The sequence below is a fragment of the Populus euphratica genome, unplaced genomic scaffold, assembly GCF_000495115.2.
Source record: "Populus euphratica unplaced genomic scaffold, PopEup_1.0 scaffold25.1, whole genome shotgun sequence".
Lineage (NCBI taxonomy): Eukaryota > Viridiplantae > Streptophyta > Magnoliopsida > Malpighiales > Salicaceae > Populus > Populus euphratica.
In genome coordinates this window covers 2,321,680-2,332,658 of record NW_011499851.1, presented here as the reverse complement: position 1 = coordinate 2,332,658, position 10,979 = coordinate 2,321,680, and the positions used below count along the sequence as shown (strand labels likewise).

The 10,979-nt window shown below is 31.9% G+C and overlaps 1 protein-coding gene across 1 annotated transcript; it reads left to right on the top strand.

The window, feature by feature from the left end:
- The first annotated feature begins 2,143 nt into the window (after positions 1-2,143).
- Positions 2,144-3,399, top strand: LOC105121574 (abscisic acid receptor PYR1-like). The gene has a single exon (XM_011020272.1). The coding sequence runs from the start codon at positions 2,380-2,382 to the stop codon at positions 2,989-2,991; it is 612 nt and encodes a 203-aa protein (XP_011018574.1). The 5' UTR covers positions 2,144-2,379; the 3' UTR covers positions 2,992-3,399.
- Positions 3,400-10,979: the final 7,580 nt, after the last annotated feature.

The window sequence follows — 10,979 nt, the reverse complement described above, 5'->3', positions numbered from 1 at the left end:
TCTTGAATACATAATACCTAAAAGAAAACAATTAATACAATTCAAAAATTAAAACATATTATAAAATAGAAACTCAATTATTTATTACAAATAAATCACAATGAAGCTACTTAATAACATTGTTTAACAACTTCCAAGTTTTATAAATAGAAAATCGCTACTTACAATATAGCAAAAAAGAATGAGAATAGAACTCAAATAAACCATTAACCACCACCAATTTTGAAGTAGCAAACAGATCAAACTCAATCTCAATTAGAGAAAGGAACAAATTTTCTTACTGGGCACCTATGAAATCTTTCCGATCAACCCCGTCTATTATCTTCTTCAAGGGAATTCAAGAAACTCAAAGCTAAGAATTAGGTTTTCTCTTCAAGACTCATTCCCTAACGTTAGTTTTTCTAAGAGAAAAGAAGAACATAGCAATGTCATTATCTTATCCACTACCTTTATCACTTCCTTTCTGTCTTCTCTGCCTCTCTTATCTCTTAATTCTCTTGTCTCCTACTAGCATTTATTCCTTTATTTTTTGTGTCCTCTACCTTCATCAGCCCTTTTAGTATACTCTACCTCATCTATGTTTTTTTTTCTTTTGTTAGGGGCATGCCTTCCTCGAATGAAGTTATGGGGGTATGCTTGAGCAATCTAATCACTCAAACACAAGAAATATAGACAATTTAACCGATCAAACGCAAGAAACTCCACAACTGTCAGTTTATAAATTCATGCCACTTTGCCATATCATGAACTTGTTGAAGAATTGAGACACCAACATATATCGTATTGTATCCATGCTTATATGAGCTATATACTTAGAATGACTGCCATTTCAAGGATGAAGCTAAATAGCTCAACAAACACCAGCATATGCATCACCTTTTTCGCTATAAATCAAATCCAAATCTGATTCTTTTTTTAATTCATACATCAAGGAAAAAAGATTTTCCACTCACCCAATTTTGCTCAAAGTTGAAGAAAAATTCTAAAAACATAAAACAATAGAGAAACCCTTAAATCTTGACACACTTATCTGTGCCTATACATCACAAAAACCCAATATTAAAACTCAACGTCTCCTAGTAGCAGTGGGGTTGGCGAGTGGTTTCCTTCCTATGTCTGTTGGCTCCTCTCCGTGTGATACGCCTGTCACCTCCGCGGTGCCTTATCTATTCATTGGATTTGCAGGATGTTCAGTGGACTGTGAGATTAGTCATGGTGCGCATAAACTGACCCGGACACCCACGTTAATCACCGAAAAAAAAAAAACTCAACGCCTCCTATAATAACATAGAATCAATGTGTAAGAATGGCAACACCAAGAAACCCAGTACAAACTCCATGAAAAATATCTCTCCAAAGCACAGTCATGGAGCTCAATTACTTTAAAACTAAAAAAAATAGACCTCAAAAGAATAGAACTCGATTTTTTAATGATGTTGAATAGAAAATAACCTAGACCTGGACAGGTTTTCCAGATTTCCCAGCAAATCAAGCATTGTCTCCACAGATTCTAATGTTTGCTAAAACCCTAACAAAAAGCTAACGTTATTAAACAAAAAATTAAACATGAGATAGGGAGAGAACATGTACTGGTGGCATTAGATTTGTGATGGGGCAGTCGGATTTTGGTAACAAGAAATTAAACCCTAGCTGTTGTTTTTGTAAATTAAAAATTACAAAGAAGAAGAAACAGGTAAAAAAGATTCTCAGGTTTTAATTTATTTTAAAATTATCAATGAATTTTTTATTAATAATTTAATATTTTAGCAATGCTGAAAAAATTATCAATAAAATTTCCTTTTATTTTCTTATTTTATTGCCTTTTCCATTAGAAATTACTTATAAAAACTTTTCATTATAATTTTCATTGACAAATAGCAATAAAATATTTTTTTATTGAAGTTTCTTTTTTTTCTTTTGTAATAGTGTGCAGTGGATAAAAGCCTATATAAACCTAAGAGGCCAATCTAAAATTAACAAAAAAGAGAACCTATAGATTCATCATAGAGAAAAATAATGATAAGATCGAGAGAGAGAGAGAGCAAAAATAAAATTGAAAAAAGAGAGCAAAGATCAGTATAAAAAATATTAAATAGGTGGTCATTCGAGCTTAGTTTAGACAGGTTGACATGTCAAGCAACTAACATGAAACCCATTTAGTTCCACCTCCACCTGTCGTCTTCACCCACCTATTCCCACCTTTCCTTCAGCATCATAAATTAATACCTGCGTCGTTTGTTTCTCTACTAACTCCCTGAATCAAAGAATCCCCCCTCTCCAAAACAAAAACGCCACTCTTATCATTTCTCTCCTTCCAAAGTTCGAACGACTGGAATCTTGTATTTTTTTCTCCTTTTGTGTTCTAGAAAGTCGAAAGACATGACTGGCCCAGCACAACAAGAACCAACAACCTACACCACCCACCACGTCACAATCCCACCTGGTTTAACTCAATCCGAATTCGACGAGTTAAACCCTCTCGTAACTGAGTTTCACAACTATAGAATCAGCCCAGGCCAATGCTCCTCTCTCCTAGCACAGCGCATAAACGCACCAAACGACCTTGTTTGGTCAATTGCCCGCCGTTTCGACAAGCCACAGACCTACAAGCACTTCATCAAGAGCTGCAGCGTGGCCCCAGGTTTCCCAATGACCGTGGGATCCACACGTGACGTGAACGTGATCTCTGGCTTGCCTGCTGCAACAAGCACAGAGAGGCTTGATATATTGGACGATGAACGGCAGGTCACGGGGTTTAGTATTATTGGAGGAGAACATAGGTTGAAGAACTACAGGTCGGCAACGACAGTGCATGGGTTCGAACGTGAAGGGAAGATCTGGACGGTTGTTTTGGAATCGTATGTCGTTGATGTACCGGAAGGAAATACTGAGGAAGACACACGGCTGTTTGCTGATACTGTTGTCAAGCCGAATCTCCAAAAACTTGCGTCTGTTGCTGAAGGCTTGGCTCGTGACGGTGACGGTAAATAATAACCAAAAAAAAAACATAAAAAAACCCAAAGAGCCAAAGACTCCCTCGGCAAGAGTACTTTTTTTTTTCCCTTAAATTTTTATTTTTAAAGTTTGGTGAGTATGTTTTTCCTTCTCTTTTTTATTTCGGGCAGTTAATGGGTGTATTTGGGGAAATGAAAATATCCTTTTGTTGGAATATAGATTGGCCATTGATGCCCCTTGAATTTTCCAGCGAGGGGTTGTGTTCCTTCGGGTTTTACTTTTCACCACTGTGGTGATCATGCTCTGTTGGAATTGGGAGTGGAAGAAGAAGGTAAGGGCATTAGAGTCAATGCACGTGTACAGTAAGAGATTTTGAGTCTTGGGAATATCAATGTCTTTTAATTTTTTGTGAAGATTAAGACATTGGTGTGCTGTTTCGCTTTATCTGTTTTGTCTTTCTTTCTGTTGTTTACATTACATTAATTCTTTGCTTATTTCAGATGATGTTCATCCTGGCTGGGTGGTTCAGACAACACAAATAACAAAGATGCATGAAATGAAAGATAAGGGCTTGATTAAACTCGCAATTAGCTAGATATTGTTGAAAGATAGATAGGTGTGGCAGAAGATAAAATATAATAATGCAAAAATAAAAAGAATACAGAGAGAAAGATATATTTTTATTTAGTTTTTTTTCTAAGTTTTATTAGCTATTTTTATTTGTGCTTATTTATTTATAATGCTAAATTATAAGTTTTTTTTTATAATTATATAGTCTAAAATAATTAAGAAATTAAATTAATATAAAAAAATTCTAATTTAAACACGAATTCTATTCGTTGACTGAATTGGTTGATCAATTCAATTTTTTCCAGTTGATTGATTGATTCTCAATCAATAAACTGGTTCTTTTATTTTTGAGAATCGATATCTAGTTTATTTTCATCATTTATTGGATTCTGAATTTGCAGAACACAAGTTCAGTAACCTAGTAATAATCCTTCTTTGGTACTGTGAATATGAACAGAGGAAACGGAAAAGCAAAGCGCACTCCACCCTTGACGTCGCGCGTCCTGGGCACATCTTGAATTTATTTTTCTTTGTTAACCCTGTTTTTCTTCCTTTTTTTCGAGAAGAAATAGTGGAATATAAGAGTATTTAGATATATGTTAATGGTTTTTTTTAAAATATTTTTTATTTTAAAATGTATTAAAATAATATTTTTTTATTTTTTAAAAATTATTTTTAACATTAACTCATTAAAAATCTGAAAATATTAAAACTTTATTAATTTAAAACAAATAAACAATTTTCAGATTTTTTAAAAAACATTTTCAAAACACAATGAAAAACACTACCACACTCTAAATTATGTGGTCCCTATTGGCATCCAAATTCTACGTGATAGTGTTAGTTTGCAGAGGCTGATATTTCTCATTTTCATTCTGTCCTCTCCTCTTTCTTGTTTTCTTGAGATAGAATATTTAATGTTTTCCTAGTTGCTTAGTACCAACAGAATCTGAATTCTAGAAGAAAAACATATATTAACATTAATATTAACTGCTAGTAGAAGAAGGTGGTCTGGATCCATAGCTAGAGCAACAGCAATCTGGACCTCAGTTCAAGGCAAGAATCTTTAAGGGGCAACTGTTTTGTCATGGGGATGGATCATTCTAACACAAACGGGGGGGGAGAGATCGATCACCTGTTGTGACAGGTAAAAGGAGTGGATTTTCCAGATGGGAAGAATCTCTGTGTGTGTGTCTAATACTGCGCTTGCATACCTTTAGAGTCTCCTGTAAGTTATTGATCAGGTAAAGTAGAGTGGAATGGAAACACCAAAATTTTAAAGAGCAGCAAGTTCCGTATTCAGCTAAAGGCATTATGGAATGCTTTTTTTGCTTTATGTTTTTAACCAAAGAATTAATTGCCCGCTAGGTTACTGAGGTTATAAAGTACTCGTAACCAGATGCCGCATGCAAGATCACTGCCTGATCATCTAGGTATGTCTGTTTAATTCATTATTAAATATAAGATTGGTTTAAAATTAAGTTTTATTTATTTTTATAAAATTATTTTGATTTTATAATATAGATTGGAGATTTAGAAAGGTAATCTGAGTTGATTTTTTATTTTTTTTATTAGATTTCATAATTAATTTTAATTTTTTTTCTAGGAGTTATCTTAATCTTCTAATTAAGAACACGGATTTGACAAGTTTTTCTGAGTTGACTAAGTTTTTTTTTAGTTTTTTTTAATTAAATATTTTTTTTAATTTTATCTTATAATATTATATTATTTATTAATTATACTTCGTAATTTTTTTTAATTTTTTTCTGTGAAATTATCTCAGTCTCATAGAATTTAGTTTTTTTCCTTGATTTTAACTTTCAACATTGGATATCTTGAAAATAGAGCTTTGTAATTATTTTATTTGTTTATTATCAAGTTATCTCAAGTCATGATCAAAATTATATGTTAGTTCAAGTTGATTTATGTTTTTTTATTTTTTTAATTGTTATTTTTTATTTCATTATTAAACATCAAATTGATTAGAAATTAAACTTTGTAATTTTTTTTATTTGTTTTTCATAGGGTTATCTTGACATGTCATAACTTGAGTTGTGATTTTGATAAGTTAACTTGGATAGACTCTGATAGTTTTTTTTTTTAATTTAATATTTTTTTTTAATTTTTTCATTCACTATTAGATCGATTATTAATTAATCTTTATAATTTATTTTAATATATTTTTTATAAGATTATCACGATCTTATGATTTGAATTGTAGATTTGACATGTTAATCTGATTTAATCTAATATATTATTATCTTGATATTTAAATAAATAAAACTATTTAATATATCACAATATCAATATTTTAAAAAGATATTATCCAATAAATAACTATTATATTTTGATTTTGTAATTATTTTTTTATTAAAAAACATGTTAACAATGAGAAAATATTTTTTTTATATTAAAAAACAATAATTTGATTCGCCAAACAGCACAACAAGATCAAAACGATATAGTTTAAACTAATAACTTCTTCCATGTTAGGAGTTAAACTTTGAGCTAGTGACTTTCGATTATAAGTATTTTCCATGTTAGGAGTTAAACTTTGAGCTAGTTACTTTCGATTATAAGTATCAATTAATAAGGATATAAGTCAGTTGTGTAGTGACAGTTGTACAAAATACGCAATGCTATATTAAGGTAGCTAATCCTGTAGATCCCATCAGATATACAGACGATGAAGCCATATTTTGACTCTAATTCGTGGAGTTAAACCTGTGTCAATGACTCTGTAGCTACTATAGCTAGTTCCATTTCTTTTTGGGACAATTCTCACCAACATTTTTTTATATAGTTTTTGAGCGAGTGCCCTATCCTTTCCTTGATAAGCCATAATTAGGTTTGCTTTTTTAGCTCATTTCTTAGCTCAATAAACTTAAAATGGTTGATATTGAACCGGTTTGATATGACCTTTTCTATTGCTTAACTGAAGCTATTTGTACGCTTATCTGTACTTCCTAGTGGTGAGTATGCGGAATTTATGAGAAATAAAGGACCTTAATCAAAGGTGCGCCTGTTGAGATTAGAAGAATGTTCTAATTTCAAGTACTTAGCTATAATTAAGTCTTAATTTGGAGTCGTCTGCATTGAAGTGAGAACGCCGCAAAAAGAACAAAATTACACTCCCTGTGCACTGGTGACAGTGATAAGTGGATTCGAGCCAAGTCTCGATCTGTAGGTTGAGGTGCTGAGTACCTAACGAGCTGCAATTTAGGAGCGCAGTTAGATTACTTGTGTGTAGCTGGCTGGGTGGCTTAAATTCTTTCCAACGTATATATTCTAGGAAAATGGTGCGGCTTGTAAAGTCAGGGCAAAGTCAAAAGGTCGGCGAAGAAGAATTTGAGCCCTCTACCCTGCAGTTCCCTTGAAATTAGGCGGTTAATACAGAGGTATCTATTAAAAAAATAAAAATCAATCAAACTCGATCTGTCTTTGCCGCTGTGTTTTGAGAAAAAAAACCATTATTATCAAACTATCGTAAAAAAAAACCATTAATATGAAATCTGACTATTTTAATCATCAAAACCATGGAAACCAACAGTTTTTTTAGGTGTTTTTCAACATCTCTCTTTCTATGGATCCCAAATTAATGTAGCTCGAAACAAATAAAACGAGTTGATGAGTAAAGAACAACCAGATTACATAAGACTAGAAACTTCTCATCATTAATGAAGATATTTTTCAAAGAACAACAACAATGTGTTCTTGCGATAGGAATGCAATTGTGAAATGATTGACTGGAAACTACAAAGCTGGTTGCGACGTCATAATCTTCAAGGGGATTGGATAAAACAGTGGGGGCAACGATGCTGCTTCATTGAAAGGTTATTTTCCAAATAAAAGGTGTACGGACGTAAGAAACAGTATGCAAATACACCATCCAAACTCTCTTGTTTTTTTCCTACTATTTTTTAACCACCGCCAATTGGACGTAAAGGATAGCTCGATGGTCAGTGATTGATGGTATATGTATAATTGTATATCTCTGATTGCCTAGACCATGTTGAGAGCACTGTCCTGATGACAGGAAAGTCTTCAGATTGCGACTTCCCTCTTTATAGCAGGAGAGTGAGGTTGCAAGTTGCCAACTTGGCTAATAAAAAAACAAAGATAAAGGGGGGCGATTTGTAGCCGTAGGAGTTACAAAGCCTAGTTTTAGAGAGGGAAATGCTCGGTTAGGTTCATCAGAGAATATCTCTGCCTCAATTTAGGTATTTTCTTTAGTTATTTACAGGTTCTTTTTTGGTTCTTGAGAAAAGCAGTGGCTACGCTACATTATGGAGGAAAAGGCCTTAAAAGCTGATCAACAAGAAACTATTACCTTTCAGTGTCATGCGCCAAAAGGCTTAGATATGAGGACATCATGATTTGTCGATGCGTGCCTAATGCCTATGCTTGGAATTGTTGTTTAAGCATGGGTATGTAAAAAAATATATATTATTTTATTGAATTTTTTAATAAAAAAACTTTAAAAAAATATTATTATTCTACTCTCGAACACTTCCTCAATCTCTCTCTCAATCTCTCTTTCTGTGGATCACATGGATTTAATCCCACCATGACAATACCCCCAGTTTAGCTGATAGAATGAAAGATTAAACGCTTCAATTTCCTTGTTAATTGTTATATCAATGCGAAGTGCAAGCTGGTATGTCTTTCCAATTTTTTCCAACTGCTTTAATTAGTTCGTTATTCAACTTGACGTGCGCTGCAGCTAGTTGGGCAGCCAACTGTTGTCCTAAGTGACTTTGAGAGTTGCATTGCAATTTGCGTGGAGTCGCAAGAAATGTGAGTCAGTGTCCCACCGCTTGATTCCTTGGACTCTTTGGAAATTATGTTTGTTTTTAATCATTTCTAAGGTTTTATTTTTTACTCTATAGAAGGCAGGACTGAGGACATGAACAAATTGCCTGGAACAACTGCAATTTATTTCTTTGGAAATAATGCCAAATTAAATAGCTATGAAAGTTTGGTTTTCATTGTCAAGAGAGATCATTCCTTCTTGTCATGTCGTGGGTCTCGTCACAAATTTGGTCATCAAGAAATCTCACCTCTGCTACCTTTAATATTGAGTTGTCGACCTCACAGAGATAAAAAGTGATTGTTAGATGATATTTAAAAATACGATAATGATTATAATTAAGGTGTTTTTCATATGAAAATATATTAAAAAATATTTTTTTATTTTAAATAAACTATTTATAAAATCAATATGAATAAAAAAAATATTTTTTTATTTTAAATAAATTATTTATAAAATCAATATGAATAAAAAAACATAAAAAATTAAAAATAATAATAATTAAATTTTAATAAAATATCATTTTGAACATGGTTCCAAACAACTCCTACAATAATATGTATTTACAAGTTGATATAATTTATTTACAAGTATATTTGATAAAAAAATATTTTTTTTATTTAAATAAAAAATGTTTTATTTAAAAGTTTAAGTTTGTAACTTAAAAACTTTGTCAATTCTTTTTATCAAATATAATTCTATTTTATTTATTTTTATCATAAATTATTTTTTAAAAATAGTTTTCTCAATTAATATTCAAAGTTAAAGTTGCTTTACCCAAATCATGCCACAACCCGTGTTATTTATACTTCAAAGGTTCATATTTTTCAGTACATGGAAAAAATAAAATAAAGAAACCAGTTTCAAACAAAGTAAACACTGATATAGTGTGTTTTGGTGGAAGGGGTGATGGTTTTTTGAAATAAAAAACATGTATTATTACTTTTAAAAGATATAATTTATAATTTGAAAAGATCGTATCTTTAAAAAACATAAAAACCACTGCACCTCTTAGGCTCTTACCCAAACACACTATACCTATACCAATAAAAAGAGTACTCAACATCTCCATGGCTTTCTCTTGAGTAGCTCTCACCTTAGCTAACATTTTAGCCAAAAATTGCCCTTACCCTCCTTCAAGGCATGCATAATGTGTGATTAATATTATGATAGTTTTTATCTTTATAGTTAAAAAAATTAAGAAAAGTTATAAATTATAGTTTTTTTAATTAATATTTTAAAAAATATTTATAATAGAATCCATACAAAATTATTATATTTTATTAACCAAATGAGATTGAATAAGTTGTTTTCAGCCTCAATCACATGATCAGACAGGCTTTTAAGGGTTTAAGCAATTCTTCATATTATTTTTGAGAATCTAGACCAAAACAATCAAGGACGTGAAGCATTGCATTCCTTTTTGATACATTGAATTGCTTCAGTAGAGTCAAATTCAATTTCCAACCTTTCACACTGCGTCTCGAATGGCAATTTGAGTACCAAGCCTCTAATTCTACTGCCATTTTTTTGTTTTAAAGGTTCAGTTACTCGGCACTATTTAAGTATTTTAAAAGTAAAAGTAAAACGAAAAAAGAGCTAAAATATTTCACATAAATTGAAACTAAATGCTCATAAGCACAAACCCTCCATAAGCTTTTAATTAAATATTATACCCCTAATACAATATTAACGTTATAATACACCTCAATACCAATAAATAAATCGCAACCCACTAGAGAAAAAAAAAATGCTTAAATCACTCGTAATCTATACAGTAAACAACAGACGACTGATGAGAAGAGGACATTGTTAAAAGAAAACGCAAAACTTCACTAAACTATGGGCTTGCCACAATGTCGTAGGCTTAAAGCCTAGGCAGCTCATTTCAAGAATGAAGCAATGTTTTCTAGGGCGAGCTTTTGTCTTCCATCTTATGTCATCGAGTTTGGCTTCTTTGCTATTAGTTCTATGAAAAAAAATGAGAATTTGGAAGGCAACTGTGGGGAAAATTTGGGATATGTTCGATTAAAATATATGGTTGGTGGGCTATTTTAAAAATGGAGAAAAACACCAAATTTGAAGTGGGCTCTGTTTTATAATCAAATAGCTTTCAAAATTGTCATCAGACTAAAAAAAAAATCTGACTGCGATATAAAATCAATACATAATTAATTCATGGATTAATCTTATTATATCAAATTAATCTACCGGACAATCAAAGTAAGACAATATCTTAAAGAATCTTAATGTGGGGTTAGGTTTAAATTGTTGTTTTCCTGACGGGGGTGGCCAACCGCCCACCATGATGTGCTGACAATTGAGAAGAGAGACATGTTAGGGAAGAATATTTTTTTATTTTCCCTTCAATCATGAAGGTGAGAAATGAAGTAGAGGACGAAAGTGTGCGTAGCATTATTCCGATAGATGAGGGATGGATAGACTGCAGCATTGTCTCTTTATTTTTTTATTTTTTTTGGGTCAGACATCATTCTTAAACATGATTAACAACTTCCAATTACGAGACCCCTTGACTCGAGATTAGCCCAAGTTAAGTGACAAGCAAAAGTGCATTAACTGATTTTCTAACATCTCAGACCAACTTGAAAGCTAATTATAAATACAATTAAAAAACACCTGATGG

Excerpts from the sequence above, each read along its gene's own strand:
- LOC105121574 (XM_011020272.1), top strand. The coding sequence starts at position 2,380 with ATGACTGGCCCAGCACAACAAGAACCAACAACCTACACCACCCACCAC.